This window comes from Phyllosticta citribraziliensis (assembly GCF_038025025.1).
Source record: "Phyllosticta citribraziliensis strain CPC 17464 chromosome Unknown J3D65scaffold_2, whole genome shotgun sequence".
Classification (NCBI taxonomy): Eukaryota; Fungi; Ascomycota; class Dothideomycetes; order Botryosphaeriales; family Phyllostictaceae; genus Phyllosticta; species Phyllosticta citribraziliensis.
The window spans coordinates 2,325,291-2,353,241 of record NW_027117339.1 but is presented as its reverse complement, the minus strand read 5'-3'; the positions used below and the strand labels follow the sequence as shown (position 1 = coordinate 2,353,241).

Genomic DNA, 27,951 nt, shown 5'->3' with positions numbered 1-27,951 from the left:
CTCACTCATCCTCAGCCTCTACCCTGACAAGCACCTCTTCCAAGAACCCCTCCAAAAACCCCTGCACATCTTCTCCCATGCCCACCGGCGCCCGCGCATCCCACGCGTCAATCTCCGCAAAGATGCGCGCCGCTTTGCCAACCAAACGACGAATGTGCTCGTGCACCTCACGACGACGAGCCGTCGAAGCCCCAGCGTTGCCAGGGGTAGTCGACGAGGACGAAGACGAAGCGGCTCCGGGAGGAAGAAAGGGCGGTGCGCCACCGACCGACGAGCAACTGGACGAGGGACGTGAAGCCGAAGAGGATGACGTCGAAGGGCGGTGGCTGTTGGGGTCACCAGGCGCCGAGGCGATGGAGGAGCTGGACGAGTTGTTGGATGACGAGGCGGGAGTGCTGCCTTTGGCGTTCTCGCGTTTTTGCAGCGTGTTGTAATTGTAGGTGCGACGGTGGAGGGCGGCTTCAAGGGCGGGTATGACGACACCAGAGAGGGCGGTGATCTCTACGTTGCCGTTACTGGCGTTTCCATTGGAGCCCGTGTTTGAGCTGTTGGAAGTGGAAGCGTTCGTGCCTGTAGGACCGGAAGATGAGGAGTTGGGGTTTTTGAAGCTGCGGCTTAGTGATCGGGTGGTTGTAGAACGTGGCGCCTGCTGCTGCTGCTGCTGCTGCTGCTGCTGTGGCTGTGGCTGTTTCAAATCCTGCGATTGACGTTGCTGTTGTCTCTGCCGCTGATTGTCTAGAGGCTGAGGTTTCTTCGACTCCTGCGCTTGGCGCTGCTGCTCCTGCTTCGAAGGCGATTGAGGTTGATAATTGCTGCTCCGACTCGAAGGTCGAGTGCAACCTTCTTTCGATGGAGAAGACGACGTGTGAGGCGGTGGAACAGGTCGGCGTTCTGGTGACGCAATGCGCTGCTGGTTCTGCTGGTAGGAGGAGCCAGGTCGAGGAGGAGCAAAGGAAGGAAGAGGGTGTTGTGACAGCGCAGGGGTCTGCTGCGTTTGCCTTTGAGAACTGCCAGATGTACTCTGACCAGAAGTACGGCGTGACTGAAAGGGAGGAAGCAGAGGCAAGTTAAGAGGCATATTGCTGGGGGTTTGCGGCAAACCTGGGGGCGGCATCATGGCACCCTGCCTTTGCGGGCTATTTTGTTGACTATGTGGCAAACCTGGGGGCGGCATCATCGCGCTCTGCTTTTGTGGGCTATTTTGTTGGCTGTTCGGTTGCGAGGGTCTGCCATTCCCGTAGCTCGCAGGCGCAGCTTCTGTCTGGAATGATTTTCCAATGTAATCGGCAAAATCTTGAGTCTCCACCCTTGGAGAAGGAGGCGGTAATGGCTTTGGTGGACCAGAATTCTGCCTATTGGGGGAGCGGTTGTCGTGGACTTTTCCGGGCGATGATGACAAGACCGAAGTACTGGAATTTTCTCGCACAGGAGACGGCGGCGCTGGAGGTCTCTCGATGACGGAAATCACAGAAGAAGTTGAGCTCTCTCGGAATGGGGCACGTGGTCCAAGTGGCTTTTCTGGTGACGGCGGTAGAGGTACTTTGCTTGGTGATACAGGAGGACCAGGGGCACTCCTTTTGGGCGGTGACAAATCTCGTGCCGGTTGAGATCGAGTTGGACTAGCAGTCCTGACTGTAGGCGTATTTTCCTCGCCGTTGCCCGAAAAAGCAGTCTTCAAAGGCGACAGCGGCGCTCCCCTCGAATCGGTGGTCCTGTCAGTGCGCGACCGGGCATTGGTAGCGGCATCATTCATAGCCTTGAGACCTTGATTCCTCCCCGCCGGCCTGATGGTGCCAAAGTCCCACAAATCGTCGTCTACCGCGGGACGCGGCTCCGACTCGCTTTCTGATTCGTTCTCGGATTCGCTCTCTGCATCCTTGCCATGCTTCAAAACCCAGCGCTCGTGCCTCTCGATAAGCTCCGTTAGGTACGTAGTCTTTTTGGCCTTTCTCACAAAAGGGTGCTTGAGGAGCTCCCTTGCCGAAGGTCTCTCCCGAGGCTCCTTGCTCAGACAGAGCTGCACAAAGTCTTTGAAAGCCCTGCTGAAATTTCCATCCAGCGAGGGCGGTGGGTTCTTGGGAATCAGAAACAACACCTTCATGGGGTGAATGTCGGCGTATGGAGGCTCTCCATGAGCAAGTTCGAGAGCAGTGATACCCAAGGACCAAATGTCTGCTTTGTGGTCGTAACCGGACTGCTTGATTACTTCTGGCGCCATCCAAAAAGGTGTGCCTACAAAAGTATTCTTCTTGGTCATGGTGGCCGAAAGCTGACCAGAGACTCCAAAGTCAGCAAGCTTGACCTGTCCGTTGGCACTGAGCAGAATGTTTGCGGCTGTTGATGGTGTCAGCGTGCTGCGATCCAAGTCCCCAAACAGACGCACCTTTAATGTCCCGGTGTAGCTTGTTGTCGCCGTGCAGATATTCCAGACCCATGAGCAGCTCCCGAATGATTATGGTAATGTATTCCTCCGGGATCAGGCCGGGCTTCATCAGGTCCCCGCAGCTCCCGCCGGAGCAGTATTCCATGATGATCCATAGGTCGGAGCCCTTGAGGTAGGAGCCGTAGTACTTTGTGACATAGGGCGAGTGGAGCTCGGAGAGGATGGAGATTTCCTGGATGATGTCTTCGACTTCGTCTTCGGCGTTTTCGACGTCAATGACCTTGATGGCCACGGATTGGCCGGTCCGTTTGTCAACGCTAGGGTGGCTCGTTAGCGCGCGAGTCAGTGAGGTTGGTCAATGTTTTGGAAATGTACCCTTTGTAGACCTTGCCAAAGCTGCCGCCGCCTATGCAATTCTGCTTGGTGTAGAGCGTCTCGGGGTCCACGCTGCCGTCGGTGGTGCCGTACATGGCGAATGGACTTTTGAATCACGCAAGCAAGCAGCAGCAGCAAAAGGACAGGACAATGAAGCAGCGAAACGCCCGGGCGACAACATGCGAAGACGAGGTTGTAACGACGGGAAGGCGCAGCTGGAGGCGGTCGGGTCTGGATGTGGTGTGGTGGGCTGTGGGGTGTTGATATTTCCTGCCTGGCCGGGCGGGTGAGGGCAAGGGTAGGGCAGATAGATTGTCGCGCACACGCACGTCGTGTGCCGCCTCTCAGCCCTTGCACAGAGCAACGTCTCCGGCAATTCGTCGAGTGGGCGCGGCGCGGGGATGATGATTGATGGGTCCGCTGAGGTAGGGGGTGGGGGCGCGCGCACCCTGGTCTGGTCCAGAGGTGATGGATGATGTAAATAAACAAACACCTCGTGTGCCGCAACTATGCTGTGCCGCCTGCCCTGCACACGACCACGACCACGGGCGGTGCCACGAGCGAGGTGAAGAGTCGAGTCGGCCACGAGGAGCTGGAGCTGGAGCTGGAGCCGGTAAGAATTGGATCGTCGCCCTGGGAAGCAAGGTGTTGGGTCTACCTACTCGAGCCCGCTCATCCAACTACGGGTGGTGCAGATGAGGGCGCAGGTGCCGAGCCGTCGTCGTCGTCTGTGCGGGAAGTCTATCCACGGCGGAATGCTCGACTTCATATATACTCCCGTCCCTTTCTCCATCCTCTCCTCTGCCCAGCCTCTTTGGCCCCAGCTGCTACACAGACGCCGTACAGACGCGCGCTTCACCTTCCACTGGATGCGTCTCATGGCCATCGCTCAACTGCGCTCCGTTTGATTCGGTCGACACGCTAACCACCCATCTTTCGCCCCGTCGCCGTCTCACCCGTCATCCCTCGTTCATTTCCACTGCCGTCGCACAATCCATTCGTTCATTCATTCATTCATTCCGCCGCGCTTCTCTTCTTTGTAGGCGCCGGCATGCTACCGTTGCTGCGTTCCATTACCCACCGCTGCTTCTACCTAAACTACATTTCTCCAAATCCTCGTTCGACTGAACTTCAAGCCAGTTGCAGACAGCCAAAACTCGGTCCTCGAGACCGAGCCGCGGGATATAAAGCTAGTTAACCACGAATGCTCTTTGCCCTTCAACTTCTCGTAGATGATCCAATTGTCCATGTTCCCAGCCCAAGAATAAGAAGAAAACGAAACACCGACCGAGGGTACCCATGCTCCTGCTGATTCGCATTCAATGCATGCTGATGTCCTGGATCAACAACGAACCCTCAAAGAAATCACCGACGTCGTCGTCCGCCAACTTCGGCTGTAAAGTCGCTCTCGTCCTCCTCAACCACGGGAGCAGGCGTCTTCCTCTCCTTTTGTCTGCCACCCCTCCGTCTGCGGTTGTAGCTTATATTGCTGGCCGAGTCGTCGGGTGCCAGCTCCGAAACTCCATCGTCGATGCCGTCGTCCGTCTCCGTGTCCCAGCCTTGGCCGTTCCATCCACCGGCGTTAGAAGCCGGCGTACCCAGCCTCACCTCGACACCCTCGGAACCACGACGAGCCTGAGCTGCAATGGCGAGTCCAGCGCCTCGTTCGCGAAGAGCCCGACGGACCACCTCGGCTCTGCAGTGCAGCGCTTCAAACGCGTCCTCCAGGGCTTCCATGCCCAGGTATATTTCACGCTCAACCTCGGCCAAAGTAGCGATTTCCACCTCTTCGTCCATTTGCACCGGAGCTCCAAAGGAGCTTGGTATTCCTGGCGTGGTGCGTCCAAACGCGGGGCCCAAGCCTGGGGTTCCGTTTCGGGCACCTGGACTAAACGGCGTGGTCCCACGAGATGGGGCACCGGCACTGAATGGCGTCGTGGTCCTTGACAGGGGTGTCGCTGTTGGTCCTCGGGAGGGTCCGCGGGAGGCGGAAATGGACGGCGTTCCGTACGAAGGTGGCGGGATGGGCCCTTCAGCACCGCTCCACAAGAACCCGTCGAATCTTCCCGAGACCAGAATGTCCCATTCTCCTTGACTGATTGCAGCCATCGTGGCCAGGACGCCATGGAGCTCCGGATGATTCAGAAGGAAGATGGCGCATTCGGGGTCTCTGGGAGCGCTTTCCAGGCGGTAGAGCCTTTGAAGTGCCAATGCGGTCTTTGTCAAAATCTCCGACTTGGGCTTGGACCCATTGAGAGGCGTTCCTGCGCGAGAACCACCAATGGTTGCTTTCCCCTGGAGAAGCGCGGTGAAAATTGGCCTTTTCTCCGGGTCCAAGTGTGTGACCATGGCGAATGTGAGCGTCTCATCATCGACAGCTTGCGGAGGACTTGAAGGAAAATGGGGCTGGCTGGCGAGCCAGCTTTGTACAGCCTGCTTCGTCTTCTTGCTCTGTTTGATGTAATGCTCGCGGTATTCATCCGGAACATCAATGTCCAGCTTCTGCATTGGAGCAGCCTGGCTCATGCCTGATATGCCGAGACCTGCCGAGTCTGTCTCGATGCAAAATGGTGGCCACGCAGGCAGTTCTCGCCGACCAGAAACGAACTCCAATATTTCTCCCCAACTGACTCCCGTGTCCTCTTCCGTGGGTGCGTGCAGATCGAGATTGGCGCAGCACATGACACAGCGGCACGTTTCCGAGGATATATTACGAGCGAATACGGCTTCGAGTCTGTCCAATAGTCTCCGCGCCACGGAGCGGTATCCTGTGGCAACGGCGATTGAGCCGCTCTTAGACATTACTTGGGTGTAATCATCCAGTAGATTTCGAAAGGGGGCAAAGATGTGTTGCACTGTTTCTGATGGTGGGGGCCTGACGCCATTGGGGGAAGAATGTTCGGAGGCCGCGACAAGGGCCCTGGGCACTGTGTGGGCGAGTCCCCCGTTGTTCAAGAGATAGTCGACTCTAGGGATATCCGGGGGCATCATTGGCGGCGGAGGAGGGGGCGGCGGCGCGGCGTTGTTGCCAAATTGTTCAGACATTCGGGACGCAGGACTTGCGAATACTTCGACCATGGGGGTGCCTTTTTGGCACATCTCCGGGGACGAATAAATTTGTTGTGTCGAGTTCGGAGTGCGCGGAGAAGAGTCTACAACTGACGGAGAGGAGTTGCTGGCTTTGCGGACCCGCGGAGGGTCTGGGGCGATGGACGTAGCGTTCGAATCGGTAGCGGATCGGGTCACATTTGATGACCTTGCGCCCTTTGCACGCACAGCTGTGCTGGGTTTCGAGCTGCCAGATATTTCCGACTCTTCGTCAACGGCGGTAGCTTTGCGCAGGCTAGAATGTGAAGTCTTGGTGGCTGCTTCCCGCTGTGACTCGGGGTCTGCGCTGCGTCGACCAGCAGCGCTGGCCCTCCCACTTTCCCTGCCAGACCTAGCACTGCCGCCAGACCTCCGCATGCTGTTTCCGCTACCTCGTCGCCTCAAGTCGGGCTCGTCGGCGGTCAAGGGCGGGCTTGGGGGAGCGGTAGCGGCATGGCGAGCTGCTGTGGAAGGCGGGCGGGGTGAAGCGCGGCCATCTCTCGTCTTCCTTCCGAGATCGGTTGGATCTGGCGTGATGGGAGCTCTGGCTGTGGGTCTGGAAGCATCGGGCTCGAGTGACTCTTTGCTGTGTGCCTTTGAAAACTCGGGGTAGGGCGAAGCTTTGGCAGGGCGACGGTTAAGCTCTGGGACGAGCGACATGGTTGGTTGGGATTGGTGGGAACGTGACGAACGAGGGCGACTTCGCTCAGCGTCGTCGTGGAGGCGCTCTTTTGATTTTGGGCGCTTCTTGTGCGAGGTCTTGGAGGAGCGGATTCGATCGGGATTCTTGTCGCGGGAGCGGGTCGACGGGTCGATGTCGGAATGGCGATGCTTTCGGCGACGGGCGGGCTCTTCGTCCCTGGAGCTCATGGTGGGAGGTGCTTGGAGGGCGGAGCAGGAGAGGTGTCGGGTCGGGGGGGTAGTTCAGGTCAGGCCAGGACGAGCGGCTAGACGCAGGCGCAGGTTGGGGTGTGATTGGGCGAGGTCGAAGCGGAAGGGGAGCGGGTCCGCGGCAATCGACTGCGAAGATGCTGGTACAATGGGTTTTGGAATTGGATATTGGGCTGCCCGCCGGACTGAAGTGACTGAAAGAGGTGTGGCGGAGCCCAAGAAGTGCAAGAGGTGCAGGTTGGTCGACACGTCAGAGGATCAGTGGAGCGGTCGATCGTCGTCGCGCCGCTCCGCACGCCAGTGCAGTGCAGTCGACGCACTGGACCCTACGCGACCCTAGGTGCCTGAGGTGTGAGAGCACGGCAAGCCACAGCCACCAGCACCGCCTCGACACGGCCTTGAAATAAGCTCAGCCGAACTTTTCCTTTTCTTTTTTCTTTGTCCATTTTCCTTTTGCCCCCTTCTTCCCCCGTCCATGTGCCTCGCGGGGCCACGCGCCATGCCACCGCCTCCCACTCGGCCACGCATTCCCTCCGCTCCTCTCACCGCGACATGACCTGCCCGATAAGCTGACCACCTCACCTGCCAACAATTCTCACGTGTGCGAAACACCGTCGAAGCTGCAGCGCCATGGCGCTCGCTCCATCTCCTCCGATGCAGACTCCCCAGCCAATGATTTCATCGTGCTTCTGCCGTGACGCCCCTCGAAACACCAAAAGCAAAGGCCACACCTTCGCAATATTCCGATCAAGCCTCTTGTGTTCTCGTTCGTACTCAACCACGAGCTGGGTTGTGCCTGCTTCCATTCGCAAAATAACTGGCCGACCACGCACTCGGCTCCGTCTACGAAAACGAAAAGAACCCGTCGCTGTCTTCTTGCCTGTTGCGAGCGACACTTGCTCCAACATGGATCCGCGAAGCAGGAGCTCTAGCTGCCTGCTCGCAAAGTCTACCTTCTATCCTTGAGCCCGTACAGGTCAAAACAATTCATCCCTCTCGTCCTCCCAGCAACATTCACCTAGATCGTCAGATTCAACTCGTATTCTACCATCAACGGCTCGGCTGGCCCCGCTGTCTTTATTGAATTGTCCCTCCTAGGCTTTTGCTTTGCCGGCCGGAGTAAACCTTGTGTCTCCCTTATCCTTATTCCTGTCCCTACAGCAACACCACGGAAAATCCGTCAAAACGTCTTCGTCAATCTTTCTATCGCGTGGGGTTGCTGGGCCCTTCTCTGCCCCGGCTTCTCCGACTCGAAGTCCCAGTCCGATTCTTGAATCCGGTTCTCTTTCCGAGCCCGCACCTGCAGCTTACCGCAAAAGACTTCTAGGCAGATCCGCAGACGATGATCCGATACCCGAAGTACCCGCCTTCTCTACGCATGTGGAATCCGCTGGAGATTCTTCATGTCCGAGGAAACAGCTCGTTGGAATCCTTGAACCAACCCCCGACTCCACACCGCGCCAAAAGCGTCTCTGTTTTTCGGATAACTATGAACTGTTCTCAACGTTTGATGTACCTACCACGCCTTTGGATGTACCATCGCTCTCCTCTACATGCGACTTTCCAGTGCAGCATGACGTAACCCATGGGAGTCGCTTAGCGTCTCTGGCTGTCCACCATGAAAAACCCGACGAAACACTTCGCTCGATTCTAGATATGAGTGCATTGCGCCACTCTTCGAACGGTGTTGACCTTGGGCGTTCGAGGAGCTTCCTGTTCAGTGGTCCAGATCTGCAAAATCTGTCATCCAGCACGCCTGATCAGTCTTCTCCGCAGTGGTCGTTGACCGACTCAGAACACGACTACTTTCGCGTCCGAAGAGCGTCAACTGCAACGCAAGAGCAGCTCTGGTCCTATTCTGGAGATGGCCCATCTTTGGTCCGTGATCATTCGGAACAGTCCCATGGCTCTGCTACAGATATCAACGACTTGGAGAACACCTTCGCTGCTTCGACTGAAGTAAACCAACAAGGGGGAACTGAAGACAACTTTGAACGTGGCTCAAGTCCTGAAAGCTCTTCCTTCGCTTACTTGGCTGTCTCTCGACTCCCAGCAGAGGTAATTCAGGAGGTCTTCTCCCACCTCCATCCCAGAGACTTCAACTCCGCAAGGCACTCTTGTCGCATCTGGATGTTGTCGAGTTTAGACCGAAACCTCCTGCGAATCATGTTACAACGTGGAGCTTGGTGGTATGGGGCACATGGAGAGCTCTGGTCCCATGCGACCAGCATTCGCTATTCGGAAGAATGGTTGCTCAGCCGACACCTTGCCCGGCAGTGTGCGCTTTCCGCAGGCTGGACAGGCAACGGTGTGGACAAGAGCCCGCCGGATGGTGCTTGCGCGCTAGTCAAGACGACAGAAGTCGATTTCTCTGAGCTTTCCCATGGCTACATTGGAACAGGACGAAAAACTGGCCCTCCTCTGATCTTTGCTGTCAGCATCTGTGGCCAGTATCTCATGATTGCTGAAGCAAGCATGATTTACATATACTCGTTGGAAGGGGATGGCATTCAACTCTTGACAAACGTCGTCTGTCCTCGAAAGGCTCTGGCCATGAGCATGGATGCATCTGAACACCGATTTGCCATGGCAGTCCTTTTGGAAGGTCGGATGGGTATGGTCTGCGATCTCAAATTCGGACCAGCCCATTGTGAAGCACCTAACATTGCCCCTGGCGACTATATTGAAAGCACGTCTGGCCATCGCTCGACAACCGGACCATCGCTCTTCACCAGCCGTCTGTACCCTCTCGACTCTCGAGCAACTTCAGTTTCCCAGAATACTAGCCACGTACCCACGTCTCAAACGTTCAACACTGTCAATGTCCGCAACAGCGATATGAACTCAACCCTATACGAAACCACCAATCCACAGGCTCGCAACGACAACCTTATCAATCAAACTTGGAATTTGCACCCTCACCATTTGGAAAATGCCCGCCACTGCCGACAAAAGCACAAGCACACAATGTTCTGTGATCACATCACTCCCAGCCGCCGGATGCCTTTGGAGAATGGTCCTCACACCGTCTACCGCCATCTTTGCTCTGAAGACGACCCTCCGCGCTCAGTCGCCATTTGCCCACAGCGCCGCTGCGTTGCTTTTGGCTGTAGCTCCGGAATTGAGCTGCACTGGATCGATGCGCAGACAGGACAAGACTTGCAACGATGGTTCCCTCTGAGCGCTCCCTCCGACTTTCTCTTCTTCCTCAATCCCCGTCCAGGTGTGGACTCTACTCATAAGCTGCGCATAATTAGCTCCATAGCGCATCCGCAAGACCGTGAAGGAATCCGCTCGCGATTCTTCCCAGAGACTTCTCCAAACATAGTGGTATGGGACTATCGAACAGTTGATCGCGAGCGCAGATGGTACCAGGGCGTCGGCAGCGGCAGCAGTGGCATAGGAGGCCGGGTTTCTATTGGCTCCCGAGAGTTTACCAACTCTCCTTTCAGTCCGACCTCTCCAGCGTCGTTGAGCTCCGCCGTGCCGTCCACCGACCATTACCGCGCAGTCCCGCTTTCAGACGGGTATCATCACCTCTTTACGGATCCCATAAGCTCAGCACTGTATCTAGGCTCCGACGCCCCGCTTGGTGGAGGTGTCAAGCTGTTGCGCAAAGTCCGGTTCATTCCACCTGCAACAGCTGTCCCCAGCTTCTTTGCGCCTGAGCTGCTTCCACCAACAGCGTATGCCGTGGGGGCAGCGTTGGAGATGGGGGCACGGATTGCAGCAGCGTACGGGTCCGCAATTGTGCTGTACAATGTCCCCACAGACGTGCTTCTGGCCAGCCGAACAGAGACAGGACGAGTCGAATGCGGCATCGGCAGCTACGGGTGCAGCGCCTCTGCCAGAAGACGCGCAGATGGACACAGCAGTTATGCCGCGGGCGCCGCCGCAGACGCAGAGTCTTGCCAGTGCGAGGGTTCATGCGGCAGTACTGGCGCAGGCCAGCACACGTGGCGCGAGTGGTGGGATGCAGAATCGTCAACGCTGCTGCCAGGGCCCCAATCAACGTCGCTCGCCAACGACTCGTCGTCCCATTCGTCCTTGCGATCCATGTCAGCGCTGCCAACGCCCCCACAAACCCCCTTGGAAGCAGAGCCTAGCGGCGTCACGCTGCCTCCATACCCCCATCCCTGGACGCCCACTGCAAGTGCGTCTGGGGTGACGCCGACCGAGGCACCATGGCCGCTCGCGATGCATGGCACGCTGCTTGGACACGTCGACAATGTGGTTGACCTCGCGGTTAACGAGAGCCCAGAGCTCACCGTATGGGCCATCAGTGCAGACGGCAAGGCCGAGAGCTGGAGCATCCCATCTGCGACAAAGAGGGCACAAGACACAACGCCTGGTGACGTCGACGGAGAGCAGCGCCGGTTTGGAGGGCCCTCAAAGGCTCGAAATGGCCAACTTGACGACGGAATCAAGAGATGCGCCGCTTGTCGCGACGGCCGCATCATAGACGCCGACCTTGCCAACCTACTCCGCCATGTTGAAGATGTCGACGGAGCGGAGCCGCCCGAGTGGTGGGACGACGAGTACTCCACCGACGACGCCGACGTCGATGACGAGGCAGGCCATGTTGACGATGTTAGCGAAGACGACCGACAAGACTCCCCTCTCCGCTTTGATTACTTCGGTCCTGCTACCGTGTCTGGTGCGTACTTGTACTTTGAAGGAGAACCCGACGACCCGGGACGCGGTAGTAGCGGCGGCGAAAACGGTACCTTTGACGGCACAGACATCTTCGCGGGCCCCAGCGATGGTGATGGCGACTCCAGTACTGGCGGTGTGGCTGGTTCTGCAAGCATGTTGGTGTATCGCCTCCCGCGCGCCACCATGGGCCCGAGGAGTGGTGGTGGTGGTGACGGCTTGTTGCACGGCGGCGACAGCGGCGTCCCGGCCGTGGATGGCGGCGATGCACTGGCGCTTGGGGACGTCGTTGTGTTTGGCGGACAAGCTGATCAGACTGACGAGGATGATTAAAGTGGCCGCATGGCATGGGTTTTGTGGAAGGTTGTCAGGGGGTCGAGACGTGTCTCGAGAGAGGGGCCATGCCGAGGGTTGGTGATGATTCGGTCTCGTACCTAGCATCGTTGATTGGAGACGTTGATACCTGGATCCTCTCTGTTATTCCTAGACCGGTGGGTTGACCTACTTTGCTTTCCTTGGCTTTGACATGGTGTTTGATGGCAAAGTCGGGCAATGTGGAGAGAGTGTCACCCTGCTCCCCTGGCCAGGGTCTTCCACCTCCAGTCAATCCAAAGCCGCTCTTCTCATCCACTCAGTTCACACCCACAGCTGTACCCATTAAATTCAAGTAGGCTGCGTCTATAAATCAACGCAGACAGAAAACGTCGGGCATGGAAGACAAGTCGGTTTTGCCAATCTCCATGCATCCGTCCGTCCACCTACTAGAGCCCATGTGGCCGGATATCTTCAAGCAGCGAAAGTCTCACATTGTAGGCTTTGCTCGCGAGCGCCAAGTGCTGCGGCCTCGTGGGCTACGTCACGCCGCTGATAAGTGCAGTCGATTCTATTGGGAGGAGAAAGATGCCAGTCAGCAGCGACATGCGTGTGCCTGGCATGCCATACAGTGGCCTCCCCTGCGATCGACTGTCTAGGCAAGGTAAAATGATGGGTGGGTAGGCATGTGTGTGGGTGCGTGTATCTGCAAGGCCCGTCGTCGTCGCCACGGTGCTTGTGCTAGGGTATGTGGGTAGGTACACACGGAGTTTATTTAACCTTTTTCTCTTCCTGTCTTGCCCCCCCTGACTGACCATGATGGCCGTGCAAACACGAGAGCGCTTGCGTGGTCCTGGTCAGGTAGACAGAGCCTCTGCTTCGTCTTGGGTTTCTTCGTGTCCGATCCGGGATTCCGGTGGTGCGGAGCGAATGCCATGGTGGGCGCGGCATCGCCGGACATGGCATTATGGCATGGAAGATTGGTCCGAGGTAGGCATTGTGAGAGGGGAGAGCCTGATACGCGTGGTGCTGCTCTGAGAAAGGTATCCTGCTAGGCACCACGCACCACTCACGGATGCCTGCCGAGATGTATGTGTATGTGCATGTACGTGGTATACACATTTATCCGCCTCTGACTACTGTAGGCAGGTGTGTAGGCAGGCGCTTGGCCGGGTTCCCGACGGGAGTTGGCGAGGCCCGTTGACAATCAGCCGGTTTGACTAGAGCCTCAGGCACACAGCTCGCGTGTGAGAGGGCGAGCGAGCAAAGCAATCAAGCAACCAAGCAAGCAGCCAAGCGCGCGGGCGTATTCGCTCTCTCCGCTTCACTGGGACGACAGATGGACGGACGGACGGACGGACATGCGGAGCATGCTGTCCCGAAAAGACCGTCTCTCCGCCTAGTCTCAGGACATGTCGTGCGATAGTTCGCGTGTGTCTGTGAGAGAAAGAGAGAAGAAGAACGGAGCAAGATCGAGAGCAAAAAAAGCCAACTAATCGCACGAGCAACAACAAAAGAACAAGAGAGCGCAAGCACCGCCATACATTGCAACCGAACTGCTGACCGGCCGGCCGGCAAATGCCTAGCGAGGCCCGGCGGGAAGACTTTTTGTACATCATTCATGCGTCGTCGGCCGTCTGGGGATCCACTGTAAACACTTCCCCCTGCCCATGTCTCTGAATTGCCGAGCGAGCGAGCGAGCGAGCGGGTGGACTGATCAAGGAGGAGGACGCGCACGCGCACGCCTGGTCGGTGGGAAGCGAGCGAGCAGGAGCAAGAAACGTATGCCGACCCGTCCACTGACGAGCTGATGGTGATTTGCAGGCGGGAGCTGGAGTGGCTTATTATTCAACGTGTTTGATTCGGTATATCGACGATGATGATGTTGAGGGAGATGATGTGAGGCAGGCTGTTGTGTGTGCCGTCCGTCGGCCTTTGATATCTGCACGGCGGTACCTAGGCAGTATGCATGCAGAGAGTAGACAGTAGAAACATAGACGGCGGGTGGTGCGGATAATGAAATGGGTGCAACAAATCACCGCGGGGATAACGAAGGAGAGACGGGCAGAATCGGGCTGGCCAGTATGTGGCGGGCTTGACTACTGGGTGGAGTGAAGGGAGCGAGATGTGGAGACGTCGATCTTGATGCAGGGTGCACATGTAGTACCTCGCAGTAGTTTGCAGCAGAGGGTGCAGCAGAGGGAGGGACGGGAAGTGAGGAGTGAGTGAGCTGTGGCTGCGGTGGCGCGTGGTCGCCATGGCGAGCTGAGGTGCAGTGGTAAGACGGCGTCTATTTTGGTGACCTGAGAGAGGGACAGGAGGATGGATGTCAGGTTTGCGTAGGGATACATATGATGACTGAGTCAGGTCAGGGTGCATCGTGTCGTGGAGAGGAGAGCAGAGGAGGGCACAAAGAGAGGGTGCAGAAGGTGGGGTGTGGATCAGCACGGCAGCCACTCGTGCTCTCGGCGATCAGAGGGTTCCGGTTGTGGTGGAGCGGACCGTGAAGATTGCGGGTGGAGCAATCAGACATGGACATGGCAGGGAGAAGAAGAAGAAAAGGAAAAAGAAAAAGAAAAAAAAAAGAAAAAGAAAAGAAAAGCAGTGATTTAGGGTTTGGCGCCGGGCGTGGTCAGAGGGGCTGCTGCGGCCAGTGAGATGACGACGGTGGGCAAAGTGTAAGTACGAGAGGGAAAAGGCCATCAGGTCAGGCGGAGCAGAGAAATGTAGCGGTGAGGACGAGGTGAAGTCGAGGTGAAGTCGAGGTGACGGGGATCCTGGCGCGACGTTTTTGACGGTTGGCGAGCGAAGCGCGGTGAGGTCGTCGTACCTGCGGTAGAGGGCGGCCCGAAAGCGTAGATTGGCTCTGAGGCCGTTAGATGGTGATAGCCCGTCCCTGCCCAGACGTCCCGTAGCCGTCGCGTGCATTGGGCCAGGGCCGCCGCCAGCTCCCACGGCCATGCCATAGGCCGCTCCTCTCACCACGACCCCAATTCGTGGCGCCCTCTAGCCCACCAGCTTCCCAAGCCGCATCATTTGCTCCCTCTCCTCTCCTCTCCTCTCCCCTCCCCTCCCCTCTGCCATGCCATGCTCTCCTCTCCTCTCCTTTTCCCTCACGTTCCCTTTTCTTTTCTTTTCCCCCCCTTCACCTCCTGCTCGTCCCGTCCCTCCTGTTGGCATCCGGGAATCAGCAGCGTTCCACCTACCCTCTAGCGGCCCCGGCCGTATCAAGTCGTGCTGATCATTCTAACCGCCAACCATCCTGCAACCTCACATCCTTTCCCGCCAAAGCCGCACCACATTCCTGATCCGGCCCTACACCCTGCGAGTCTAGCCACCACCTCAGCACCCCGTGAGAGTCCGACATGGTGCAGGCTCGCCATGACCCTCATCCTGGCCATTATGCCGCACGATGCCCTCTTCCGCTCAACACCCCCATAACCGCCACCTTTCCACCGCCGTCCTACCACTCCTCTCCTTCTTCAGGCTTGCACCCTCTGCGCGACTCTCCGGAACCCTCGCCTACCGACCGCGACTTTTCTGCCAATCAACCCCGATTCTCCCACAGGCCCCATCCCCATCCGCAACGGCAGCAGGCAGACCCCGGCCACTCTCGGCCCAGGCCAACTCCCACCAGTCCTCTACATCGCTCCTTCTCTCCCCGCCAATTCTCCTTCTCGGGCGCCTTTGCCAGCGGCCAACCCGTCGACGTCGACCAAGACGACCACGACGACAACAACACCGTCGACGAAGGCCCCGAGCTCCAGCGATCGCGCCCCGAGCGCAACGCTGATTCATTCCCGGACCTGGCCAATCCAACCTCTCCACGCTCGCCGCACAACGTGTTGGATGGCCTGCTAGCCGCTGGTCCTGGGCATTTCCCCCGCGACGACTCGCCAAATATCGAGGCCCACCAACTTGCTTCCACCGCTCCTCGCCTGCAGTCGTCGCTTCCCGACAAGGGCCCTGCTGCCCTCTACTCATCCAGGCCATACTCTTATGCGCAGCTTCGCTTTCTCCCTGGCGCCCTCCACGCATCCCGTCTGTCGCCTCCGGCGACCCCTACCACCATGATGCCCGCCGCCGCGAAGCCGCCAGCAAATCTGCCCGACTTTCGAGCCGCCATGCCGCGCAACACGTCCATCGACTCGGCCGTCTCGTCCATATCCTCCACAGCCTCACAGGCAAACCCCAGGGCCCCCGTGGGACCGCACGCGTACAAGGCCCAAGACCCCGCCGCTGCTCAGCCACCAGACTTTGCGGGCCTGATACAGTCTGCAGGCTCTGCCGAAGCAGCACTATACACCATGTGGAAGGAGAAGCAAAGCCTGGAAAACCACAACCAACAACTTTGGCGCATCGTGACGAAGCAAAAGGACATGGTGGTCGGCTTGAACAAGGATCTGGAGAGAGCGCTCAAGGATAGGGAGCGTTATCGCAGAAAGCTCAAGGAGAACCTTTCTCAGGCGACTCCGTTGCCGGCCAACGTTTCCAAGATCGACGAGGCTCTAAACCGGGAGACGAGCTCGTCGCCAGCGCTGAGTGAACTTCAAGACACTGCGACGAGCAGTCGAAAGAGCAGTGGAAATGACATGGTCCCGACCAGTGTCCGGGCTCTTGGCCGCAATCTCTCAGAGGAGCAGACGCCGACAATACAGCAGTCTCAAGTCGGCCGTTCGCAATCGATTCCGTCTCAGTGGACATCCGGCCAGCCTGCTGAATCGGCACCGACCAAGCCCCAACCTGACCAAGTCAACCGTGGACCGTCGCCATCGAATTCCAAAGCCGGTGAAAATGTCTCGGTTCCAGAGAAACGGAACGGGGCGCCTGGACCTGCGGCCCCTCAGGCCCTCCCCAAGCTCCGACATCTTCAGCTCAGAGACGAAGCTGCAAGTTCTCGAAGCCAGGCGGACGATGCGGTTTCTCCCAAGACAACAGTGTCGGATGCTTCGCTGCAAACGCCCAACAAGGCCCCTGCTCTTTCTTTCACGTCCGCCACTCCATCAGTCAGTTCGACGGAATTCTCAAGCCCCACCGAGGAGCGCTCGCACCGAAAAGCACCACCTGCTCCGCTCAACCTCTTCCAGACCCAGCGTCCCAGCAACCCTCGGAGTGAAGACGAAGAATCCGATTCCGACTACGAGGAAGTTTTGAACTTGGACGTTGAGGACATGGGCGTCTTTTCTCGCGGGCGAAAGAAGACGCGCGAGGATGATGACTTGCAAAGGGAGTATTTGGCAAAAAAGGAGGCAGAGGCTCGCAGCCAGTCAAACAAGAGCAAAAGTAAGAGCAAGAGTCAAAGTCAGAGCAAAGACCACCAGCGCGCCGATGGAATTCCATCTCCAAAGGCCTTGGCTTCTAGCGGGACGGGACTTCCCAGCTCCCCGCGCCTCGCCCAAGCTCCTGGTTCCATCAACGCTTTGCTGAGCCCAGCCCACTCTGATGGCTCCGCAACCCAGCGCGTCGTTTCACCTCCTCTCATGAGTCCGGGTTTGCCTGTCAGTCCACGTCCAGGCGACCGTCCGCCAGGAGCACCCTTCCCACGCCAACCAAAGTCGGACTACCTCTCTTCGCCTGCATTGTCGCCGCGTGGTGCAGGCGGTTTGCCTTTGTCACCACGCCCACCTCGTGATGCTCTACCTGCGGTGCTGCCGCCGCAGTCGGTCGCGTCACCACACCATTCGCGCGTCGAGCAGCCGTTGCAGCCTCACCAGGAACAAGCGGCGAGCCCAAACGAACACGACCGGCAAAATCCGCCATCGTCCTCAATCTCAAATTCAGAGTCGGACAAGAGGGGCAGTGGCAGCGGATCCGAGTCGGAACAGCAAGCCCCAGACGGGATCAGTCGAGAGCTTGTTTCAGACCAATACCCTAACCTCCTTTTGCCGCCTAATGCCCTCCCACTAATCCAAGTCAAGGTGTTTAGCTCTCGCTTGCGCCCTTCCCGGTTGAGCGTCATGGCTGCTGGTTTGATTGACGAAGACCCTGTTTTCCTCTTGTCAATCCACTCGCGATCAAGCGAAAAGCGGCTTTGGAGAGTCGAAAAGACACTAAACTCACTACCGATTCTCGACTCACAAGTCAAAAAGCTTTGCGAATTCACCGGCCAACTTCCCGACCGCAGTCTTTTCAGTGGTCACGCTCCTTCCAAAATGGACGCTCGCAGGGCTGCATTGAACGGTTATTTCGACAAACTCCTGGACACTCCGATGGGTGAACGAGCAGCGCTTGTCATTTGCGAATTCTTCTCCAGCGATGCCTTTGGGGCCGAAGAGGATACGCCCAAGCCTAGCGCGCTTTCGTCTCCACGACACTTGTCCCAGTCCCCAGAAAAAGTGACCAAGGAGGGATACTTGACCAAAAAGGGAAAGAATTTTGGCGGCTGGAAAGCCCGTTATTTCGTTCTGGAAAGCTCGGATTTCCGCTATTATGAATCCCCCGGTGGACCACTCCTTGGTTCCATCAAAATCCAGTACGCACAGATTGGTCGACAGACCCCGCGAAACAAGGGCAATCCACAGGATGACGACATGAGGCACGCGTTCCTAATTCTGGAGCCCAAGAAAAAGGATCCATCTACGAAAGTGTCCCACATTCTGTGCGCCGAAAGTGACGACGAGAGAGACGCGTGGATTGAAGCGCTCTTGCGCTACGTTGATCCAAACCCCCGACCGCCAGAGCCACCCAAACCCGCCGCCGCCCCCGCCTCTGCCACCAACGAATCTGATCAGTCACGTCCAGCTGAGCAAACGCAAGACTTTGTGCACGAAGAAGAGTTTGAAGTGTCGCAACCAACAGGCAAACAAAGTCCCACTTCTCTGGCCGAGAGTCGAGGATTCGAGAGTCCCACGCCAACACCGGAACAACGCGACACGGCGCCCGCAGTGCAAGGTGTCAGCTACGAGGACATGGTTGCAGCTGACGCCCCAATGAAAGTGCCAGGACTCAGCGAAATGCCGTCGCCCTCGCTCAATTCCGTTCCTCATGACCACCGCATGATCTCCGCTCCGACCAACGGCATGAAAATCGAAAACGCCGAACTTTGGGGAAACAAGGCTATGCCGGCGCAAACGCCTATAAAGGACAAGAAGCGCAGCATATTTGGTTTCGCAACCTACCGGGCGAGGGCTTCGACTGACCTTGCACCCTCAACCCACCACAACAACACCGCCGTCATGCCGCAGAGAGAAACTCCTCCCTCTGTCCGCCCTGTCTGGGGCATCCCACTGGCCGAAGCCGTGCAATACACCCAGCCCGCCGGCGTTGACATTCTTCTCCCGGCCGTCGTGTACCGCTGTCTGGAATACCTCAAGGCTAAGAATGCGCATCGCGAAGAGGGCATCTTCCGACTGAGCGGATCAAACCTTGTGATTCGGGCGCTAAGGGACCGCTTCAACACCGAGGGCGACATCAAGCTGCTCGAGGGTGAATATTACGACGTGCACGCCGTTGCGTCGCTACTTAAATCGTACTTGCGCGATCTTCCTACTTCGATCCTCACGAGAGAACTGCACGTCGAGTTCCTCAGAGTCCTGGGTAAGTTGATTCGGTGCCACATCTTTTGGACCAATACTCACAGCATACAGATTTGAATCAGCGATCGCAAAAGCTCGACACCTTCAATGCGCTTGTGCACAAATTGCCGCCGTGCAACTACGACATTCTGAGGGCGCTTTCCTCATTCTTGATTGACATCATCAACAATGCTGATGTCAACAAGATGAACATTCGAAATGGTGAGCAATACATCTTCTTTTCCACGTGGTAAACTAACAAGGTACAGTTGGAATCGTCTTCTCGCCGACTCTGAACATTCCTGGGCCTTTGATATCCTTCTTCATCAACGATTACGATCAGATTTTCGGCGCTCCCAGAGAGGAAAGCCAGCCACACACGAGAGAAATTACGGTGCCCAACAGTAAGATGCCGGATGCTGTCCGCTCTCCCCGTCTGCGCACCTTTTCCGACACGGCTGCCATGACTCCCACCCATGCGTCCTTCTCTCCACCCCAAAAGCAAGCACAACAAGGCCAGGGCTTGGGACGCTTGACGATGAGCCATGACTACGATTCGCGGACTCTGAACGGTGGGGCCGTCTCGGCTGATGGTGGTTCGGATGCTGCCCACTACAACCTGAGGAACAACACTATGAGCTCGAGCGGCGGTGCGAGAGACGCAAAGACAAGGAGAAGGGAGAGTAGCATGCTTCTCATGGGTCTGAGTGGTGCGCCAAAGAAGAACAGCAGGCAACGACTCAGAGAAGACACTCCAGTCGTTGCTGAAGAAGGCGGCTACGAGTATCCCGGATGATTGCTCTTTGAACATTTCATTTTTCAATTCTCGTGGGGACCCTTGCCGGAGGATCGCCCTTTGCTTTTTCACACTCTTCTCATGGTCGTTGGCTTTTTGCAAGACTTCGCAGTGCGTTTATCTTCTTTTTAATGCGTTTTGGCAGTTCGTCTTCTCAGCATACGGCTATACCCAGATGGATCTCTGCATCACCTTCCCCCTTTCTTTTTGTCGACGACGCACGGAATTATCATCTTCTTAGCAAAGAGGCATATCATTTTACGACACCACCATTTGCACACCAAGGAGCACATGGGAAACATGGAACATGCCCTTTTTTGTATTCGTAGTCTTAATCGTTTTTTCCTTTCTTGTTTGATGCATTTTTTGCACGGGTTTTCGTCCGGATCAGGGTGGCTTTAGTTTGCTTTTAGGGAGCGAGTGTTTTTTCTCATAACAGGTTGCAAAAGGTCCATGTCTTTCCTTGTGTTTGTCGAGAATCTAGCCAGCCAGCCAGTCAGCCAGCCCGTTCAGGTAGCTGTATTCCACCTCGACACTTTTCTCCTGTTCCCCCCCTGAAGATCGTCTATACCCTTTCATTACACGTGTACGAAGTGTCATCTCGAGCGCAACGGCCAGCAGTTGTAGCCTTCGTAGCTGTGGCATCATTTGATGTACAATCAGACTGCAACTTCGCCTCTCCCTCTCGGCCCCTGTTCATGGCCAAAGACAAACTACTCCGAGTGAGCTTGCCTGTTCCAGCTAGCCTCGGTTTCCTTTTGGCGACGCTCCCGTTGTTTCGCTTTGCTCTGATTTGATTTTGATTTCGATTTGAGAAATCGTTACGCGAGGCATTTGGCGGGATGTGGCATCTGTCATCTTTGTCTCGACATTGTTCAGGCGGACAGGCGGATCCAGTGACCGACTGCTGTCTGCCTCGCTCGCTTCGCGTTTCTTGCGCCTCACGCACGCTGCACCGGTAGCCATCTCGTTGCAGCCCGGCTGGAACTTGCTTCCCCTCGCGCCAGTCTCGACCACCTAGACTCGAGTCAACTATTCCAACTACCGTTCGTCTGCCCACTCACTCACTCCCTCGCTGGGTCGATGAAGCAACGAGTAGTCGTTCGGAATGCGATATTACAGATTGATTATTTAGTCTATCTACCTTGCTATGCAGCCCTGTTGCGGCACCGCCCGCCATCCAATCTCGCGTCGTTCTTTTTCGTATCCACCCTCGCTCCGCGGTTTGAGTGTCGCTGCTGCTGATAAGCATTCGTACCTGCGTCGTATTCTGCCGGCCGGCCGGCGTCGTATCTGTGCCGTACTCGTTTGCTCAGATACAGACAGGGCGGGGGGCGATAGGGCTACCGGATCGACTTCTTTTGAGTTGATGTTGCTGCGAGGCTAGGTGAGATACGCTTTCGATAGGAGTGGAGACATGCAGGCGAAATATGTTGTAGGAGGGACGAGACGACGGCGTACAGCGCGCCAGCCGGACAAGGCAAGAGCAAAGTGCACAAAACCAGCAGTATCTCTAGAGGCCTCAAGCTCACTGACTCCCCCCCTCTCTGCTTCACGCACCCGGACAACTCCTCCAAGCGTGCAAAACACACTCTTCCAACTAGCTCTTCCAGCACTTCCATCCATAAAACCCTCGTCCACACACCCTGGCTGCACCTGGCTACCCCTTTTTCCGCAGCACACCACCCACCGACGGCATCTCCCGCGCCCTGTCCTGTAATGAACAGAATCCCATGGTTCCCAATCATGCCATTTTGATCTGGAGAAGAAGAAGGGAGGTCCTGGCTATGCCGCCCGAGGCGAAGCGAAACCTGGGATGGAGGAGAGGCGGGCGGACGGGGATGCCGCGGTCGGGCTCGCCGGCTCCCGAAAGGATATGGTAGTACAGTAAATAGGTAGGGATGAGCGGAGTTGTTGGTAGGGAGGGAGCAAGGTACATGTGGGCAGATGGGCAGATGGGTAGGTCGGTCGGTTGGTTGGTTGTTGTGCGTCGTGGGTGTTGGTGGCAATGACCCACGAGCGGTTTTCTATGTGGGTACTTTGCGCTGCAGCCTCGACCATTTGCGTTGCGCAGCTCCAGGAATACGTACAGTACGGTGCATCGAGGCAGGTGGCCGACGGACACAAACGGGTATGATACAAGTGGCGGCGGGCGGGGCGAGCACCGCCGCAGGACCCCAGGTGGAACGCCGCCTTGTGTGAGCCGAGAATGGATCATTGCACATACTGTACATTGAATTCATGCAAAGTCCAGTTACCCTAAGATGGTGCAGCTAGCAGAAAGCAAGGAACCCGGCGGTCCGAAACGTGGGGTGTTTAGGGGTAGACATGGGGCACACAGGGCGGATCTTCGTGAGAGACTCTGATAACGTAGCACAGCGCCAACCAACATCGATGGGCCAGGCAATTTCCCTTGGAGAAGAGCAATTCGTCGAGGGGTCGGCAGTGCTCTCAATTCCTGTGACTGTCAAGGGTCGATGAGAGATGACCGACCTGCGACTGTAATTGCGCGGTCAAGGACGACCTCCTGACACCCCATGGTGCGGCATTGCAAGCGCTGCAGCAGCATCGCAACCGGCAGTTTCGCTTGCGCAATACTACAGGGAACGGCAACCAAAATGCCGGCAAGGAAGAGCCGCGTTTGGCGAGGTCGAACTAACTACCTGCAGGTAGCTAAGACCGTGTGCATCAGGGGGGGCAATAGGCATGTAGGCGGGTAGATGGGCAGCTTGGCAGCCCTGTGGTAATTTCAGCCAAGGGGTGCGTGGTCGAAGATTAGGTTGGGGGACGACGACGACGCGCGTGCAGCCCAGCCTGCCTGCTACGAGACATATACCTAGCCCCTGTCGGCTTGCATGCATGGATGCAGGGGAGGTTGCGTCAGTGCCTCGTTCTCGGGAGAGTCGAGGGGGGTGCCAGGCGCAGTGCTGGTTGGTCGTGGTGACGAAATTGCGAAGGAATTCGAGCAAGAGGAGCGAATGGTGGTCGTGATGGCAATCTCCATGCGATTTTGACTCAAGTCTTGTGAGTGGACCACAAATCCCGATCTTTCCGGGATCGAGATCTGGCCATGGCTTTATGCTGAGTTTGCAGATAGACATGGCCGTTGAGCCGTTGGAAAAAGCTTGACTGAGCTTGTCCGCAATTCAGTTTGCTTGGCTGAGGGCAGTTGCGGGCAGAGTTTCGTGGAACCTCCAACGGCGCAAATTTGCAATTTCATCTTTAGCCTGGCTTTGTCGAAGCCGTCGTCTGAACCGTGTTGAGTATTTGTGTTCTTCGGTTGCTGTGTGGTCAGCCGAGCATATGGTCGAACCGAGGAAGGTTGTGGATTACCGACAGGACGGAAAGTGCAAGAGTTTGAAGGCCATGCGTAAGAGGAAAGCTGGCCAGGATACCTGCTTCAATTACATCTTCCCTAAGCGTCTGATGTCTTGTTAGAATAGAGACTGTTACTTCTATCGATGAGCTACTTCTGGCCACGGTTGGAGAAGTCGTCCGGAAAACTTGGGGATTTCAGCAAAGACGAATTCGGATCTGTACTGATGGCGTGAGAAGGACAGAGAGCCCGCTGTGATATTCTTTAAATGACCATGGCACATGTTTCGGCGCTTTTGGGACAATACGACGTGCAATGATTGATATGTATTGCGGAGCTGCAAGTCGTTGAAGACTGTGGCACAAGCGGACGTGAGCTGCCCTTTGATTGACAGTGACTTACTGTTCATTCAAAAGACATTGTTGATACTCTCTGGGCTACTTCTTTCGCCGCGCTCCTTACCTCGGCTACAATGTCTCCCGCCTTCTTGACTTCTTTGACCAACCCAACTCCCGTCCCTGCATAGGTCGTTATCCTTCCTTCAGGACCCCAACCCAAGTCTCCCAATCTCACAGCCTCTTGGTATAGCTTCTTGTTCTCTTCCCAGCCCATGCCATTCTCAGCATCGACCCAGCTGCGATTCAGCACACCACGAGCATTGTAGCCCGGCGGCCAGTCTGTGGTTCCTCGTAGCTGATCATAGACGCTTGTCCGCATGGTCGTCTTGCCGCCATCCCACGCTCGCAGGACTTCATTCCGGTAGCCATTCGCAATGTCGGCCTCGTGAGCGGCAAGGAACCGCGTTCCCATCACGACACCCTCGGCACCCAGCGCCAAAGCAGCCGCTGCGCCTCGCCCATCTGCAATACCACCTGCTGCCACGAGCATGGGCTTCTCATGGCCGGGCATGTCAAGAGAGTCGATGACGTCCGCAACCTCTGGGAGAAGAGTGATGATGCTTGCACCTTGTGCAAGGCCGTGTCCGCCAGCGTCGGAGCCTTGGACGACCAAGACATGTGGTTGGCATGCCCGAGTCACCTCGACTGCGTTTGCCACAGTCCCAACTTGTACCCAAACTTTCGTTCTTCCGCCTGTTGCCTCGCGAACCTTTGTGGTCCAGGTGACTAGATCATTGGTGCTGCGGGGCGCGAAGAACCAAACTGCGGCGGGAGGATATCTTGCGATAGCCGCCACGGCAGCCTCAAGGTTGGCGCCCCAATTGAGGAAGCCGACGCCAACCGGAAGAATGCGTGTTGAGGGGGAGGGCGCGTTTGGTAGAGGTCTCTCGGTGAAATGGGCGTGGATGTTTTCGAGGTCTGAGTCGAGGGTTGAAGTGTCGCTACCGGCTCCCAGGAAGCCAAACCCACCTGTGTCGGAGCTTTAGCAGGAGCACAGTCATCTGGGATAGTCGATGGGTACCTGCGCGCGATATCTCAATCGTCAAGGGAACAGTCGCGATGAGGCGCATGGGAGCGCCAACCACAAGCGGAGTCAGTATCCATGGATAAGCTGCTTTCAATCGCGCGGCAAAAGCCATTGTTGTAGTCTGTGAGGAGTAGAATCGTCGGAGTCGGCCATGATGACGTTATATGGGATTCTTCTCCGCGGAATTGGTCAACAAGGGACGGATGACGAAGCGGGGCTCCAGCTCAATTGAGATAGCCTCTCGCGGAGCCGCAGTTACATAAGCTCATATGGCTGCCCGGACCGGGATATTCATATTCCTATCTAAAGCTTAGCAGGCAACGTCCTCAAAGTCGTTGTATTCTTGAAAATTCATCATTCTGCCCAGGAAGCCTTTTCCGTCTCATCGTCTTGGTCAATTGTTCGCTCTCCATCTCCAAACAGCTTTTTGAAAAAGGCATCGTAGGTTACCCATATCGATTTGAACACAAAGCTGACGGAAGAAGCCAGCCACTTTGGACTTTTTCCCTTGTCGTCTTTCAGGATCTCCTGCAGTGAGAGCAGCAGTCTAAGCACCGGTACCCAAGTCAACACCATGGCGACTCTTCCAACTTTTTGCCGTAAACTGGTGATCGTATACGGCCGGATGTTGAGCAAATACTCTCGATAGTCCCGGGGGAGGCCGTGCTCCTCTGACCCGTCTCTTATCAACTTCAAGTAGCGAGCAGAGGGCTGCGCGTAAGACGTGTCCGGTCGTTGAAAGCCTCCACCCCTCTTGGAGTCTTGCGGCGGCGAAAAAAGCGTATGTGCTCTGAACGGCTTCGACTCGGGCTCCTCTGGGACTGCGTCAGGATCCGTGAGAGCATAGCAATCGACCAAAACATCCTGATATGCTGCCCCGCCCCCTTCAGTGGCGATGATGTTTGCGTAATCGGCCGCAGTGACTTCATACACGACGCCGACGAGACCCTTTTCCCAGCGATCTTTGTGATATGCAGTCCCTCGCACCAGCGGTGTCCTCTCGGTTGCGTCAGCCAGGCCTGCACCTGGATTCCTCCGTCCGGAATTGGCGAAACATGGTTCTATGTATGGAATGCCGGGTAGATCAAAGGTCAACCGGAGCTCTGGGACGACGACGTTGACCTTGGCCAAGGGTTTGACGCCGCGGGTGCCTTCAAAGGTTCGGTGGCACAGATTGGAGCCGTAGGCGAGATACAGCACCGTCCTGCCCGGTTCATGTGTGTCGAGCAAGTTTGATATTGTGTCGTCGTTGAGGTCCAATGGTCTTTCTGCCAGGGAGGCTTTACGGCGAGCTTGGCTGGGCTTTGGAAGAGGATCGGGGGCCGTGTGGTCCTGACGCTGCCCCCAAAGGATGGACTCGCATGTTTTCCAAAGGCGGCCCCTGGACGCTTGAAAGCGATTCACAGGAACGTCGGGGGATGGCATGCTGGAGGGAACGGTTGAGATGACGGCATTGGTGCACGACTCAGCTTTAAAGGAGTGGCACGCAACAAAGGATGTGGAGCTGGCATTTCTGTGTCTCGGCGTTTAGATACCTGTGCGGAGCTATGATAGGGCGATGACAGGTTGGGCAAACCGTTGGCGGCCGCAATCATTGGGCACGGAACTCGGAATGGCATTGTCCCAGACTCCCGAGAAGCTGAGAAATCCCACCCGACTTTCCACTTCTCTCCACAACTGGGCACCTTGTGCTTCGGCATCGCCTCTTGCCGCTCCTTTGTTCCCTGTCGTCTGACAAACCATCCTGCAGGGCAGACAACACGCCTGCATCTTCCCCGCAAAGACTGCTGTTTCAGGAAAGCTGGCTGGCTGACTCTGAGCAGAGTCTGGATGAAGTTTCAAAGGCAGGTACGGACGTAGCGCTGTTGCTGTTGGATCTCGTGTCGAGGTCGAGCAGGTGGTGCAGAACGCCTGGCGCTGAGCCTAAAGATGACTACAAGAGCATCTACAGTAGAGGGAATATACCCGTCACCTCGGCTGCATCTAGAGAGCAGTCGTTCATGACCATGGATGCTGCTGGATGGGCAGCTGTCGATTCTCTCGACCCGCGCCGTCGTCGCAGAGTCTGTCTTCGGGTCACAAAGAATTGAGCGACTGCTCTCAAATATTCCAATGCCTCTGCCATCAAATACAGGCGAGAATTGATGGACATGACACGGCCATCAACAGTTTCCGAATGTGTTGAGGGGACGGGAGCGTCCGACACCTTGAATGTGGGTGGTGGGTGCCCAGAATGCGCGCATCCCGTGACATCGCGCTTCCGCGTTGGTTCCGTTGTTTCATTGACCCGACCCCATCAAGTGCTCGTCCCATCCTCACCATCAACTTGATTTCGTGTCTGCTTGCATCTCACGCGTGGAACGCGCTGGAATACTTTCCGTCCACTTCAAATGCCTCGGTTGACGCGTGTTTAGACGCGACTTCCACCCTGGCCCGCGTCGCTCTTTCCTCGTCCATTCTTCACCTGAATCCGTTCAGTGTCTAGCATGGATGAAACCTCACAACGTCTGAGCACAATCCGTGACCATCTGACCAAGGCTTTGTCCTCCAGCGACTCGCAGCCCCATCTCTCCAAGGCTTTGGTACGAGCCCTGCATCTCCTTCTGTCTCAGTGGCTGACATGGTCCAGAATGGGCTTTATGCTGTAGAGGACAGCGAGTCCCACACAGCAATTGCAACTGATTATATCATCAGACTGCTGCGCCATTTCCTGACTTCTACCAACTCAGTACCCTCTCGTCACTGGGTATGGCTACCTCTGCCTGTGGCTGTTCAATCCCCGGCGTATGCTGACCGCTCCCAGGCTGGCATCATCATCGCTCGACTTTGTCGCAAGTCAGCAGAAAGCGCCGGAACTTTCTCCAAAGTTCCTCGGGGAGATTGGCGCTTCAACCTGGTCTACGGATTGGGCAACCTCATCCTCGAAGAGGGCGTGCACGAGGATCTCAGGTTGATCTGCGGCTTGATCATCAAGCGCTGCGTCTTTCATGGAGTAGACCATCGCATCTTCTGGCCTGCGCACGAGGTCCATGCTCCCTTCCCAATCGATGACGGCGAACAGTGGACACATCAATTCTACAACTTTGTTCGCGCTGACGACGGCCTTCGAGCAGTGAGGTACGTGTAGCATTCTTTCACGCTCCCCTACATACCGCGAGCGACACCTGGGGTTATTCGAACGCCTCTCTGGATACCAAGC

General features: G+C 56.6%; 7 protein-coding genes across 7 annotated transcripts; 3 read left to right on the top strand and 4 right to left on the bottom strand.

The window, feature by feature from the left end:
- Position 1: 1 nt before the first annotated feature.
- Positions 2 to 2,853, bottom strand: J3D65DRAFT_547776 (serine/threonine-protein kinase 4; the record flags this gene model as incomplete). The annotated part of the gene is made up of 6 exons (XM_066796869.1): positions 2 to 166; positions 216 to 234; positions 369 to 655; positions 1,403 to 2,334; positions 2,384 to 2,700; positions 2,759 to 2,853. 6 exons carry the CDS (start codon positions 2,851 to 2,853, stop codon positions 2 to 4), a joined length of 1,815 nt encoding a protein of 604 aa, XP_066659066.1.
- Positions 2,854 to 3,790: 937 nt separating this feature from the next.
- On the bottom strand, positions 3,791 to 7,026 carry J3D65DRAFT_228205 (uncharacterized protein). The gene has a single exon (XM_066794652.1). The coding sequence runs from the start codon at positions 6,713 to 6,715 to the stop codon at positions 4,124 to 4,126; it is 2,592 nt and encodes an 863-aa protein (XP_066659065.1). The 5' UTR covers positions 6,716 to 7,026; the 3' UTR covers positions 3,791 to 4,123.
- Positions 7,027 to 8,392: 1,366 nt separating this feature from the next.
- On the top strand, positions 8,393 to 10,534 carry J3D65DRAFT_547182 (uncharacterized protein; the record flags this gene model as incomplete). The annotated part of the gene is made up of 2 exons (XM_066796853.1): positions 8,393 to 10,104; positions 10,213 to 10,534. Coding segments are annotated over 2 exons (2,034 nt in total), but the record flags the coding sequence as incomplete, so codon positions are not given.
- Positions 10,535 to 14,974: 4,440 nt separating this feature from the next.
- Positions 14,975 to 20,382, top strand: J3D65DRAFT_228153 (uncharacterized protein). Its single transcript, XM_066794650.1, has 3 exons — positions 14,975 to 19,237; positions 19,288 to 19,437; positions 19,485 to 20,382. Exons 1-3 carry the CDS (start codon positions 15,067 to 15,069, stop codon positions 20,009 to 20,011), a joined length of 4,848 nt encoding a protein of 1,615 aa, XP_066659063.1. The 5' UTR covers positions 14,975 to 15,066; the 3' UTR covers positions 20,012 to 20,382.
- A 3,243-nt stretch (positions 20,383 to 23,625) lies between these two features.
- J3D65DRAFT_614891 (uncharacterized protein) lies at positions 23,626 to 24,867 on the bottom strand (the record flags this gene model as incomplete). The annotated part of the gene is made up of 2 exons (XM_066799265.1): positions 23,626 to 24,694; positions 24,747 to 24,867. 2 exons carry the CDS (start codon positions 24,862 to 24,864, stop codon positions 23,733 to 23,735), a joined length of 1,080 nt encoding a protein of 359 aa, XP_066659062.1. The 3' UTR covers positions 23,626 to 23,732.
- J3D65DRAFT_614889 (uncharacterized protein) lies at positions 24,868 to 26,236 on the bottom strand. The gene has a single exon (XM_066799264.1). It carries the CDS (start codon positions 26,175 to 26,177, stop codon positions 25,107 to 25,109), a length of 1,071 nt encoding a protein of 356 aa, XP_066659061.1. The 5' UTR covers positions 26,178 to 26,236; the 3' UTR covers positions 24,868 to 25,106.
- Positions 26,237 to 27,065: 829 nt separating this feature from the next.
- On the top strand, positions 27,066 to 27,942 carry J3D65DRAFT_614885 (uncharacterized protein). Its single transcript, XM_066799263.1, has 3 exons — positions 27,066 to 27,334; positions 27,382 to 27,498; positions 27,556 to 27,942. The coding sequence occupies exons 1-3, from the start codon at positions 27,239 to 27,241 to the stop codon at positions 27,877 to 27,879; spliced, it is 537 nt and encodes a 178-aa protein (XP_066659060.1). The 5' UTR covers positions 27,066 to 27,238; the 3' UTR covers positions 27,880 to 27,942.
- The last annotated feature ends 9 nt before the right edge of the window (positions 27,943 to 27,951 follow it).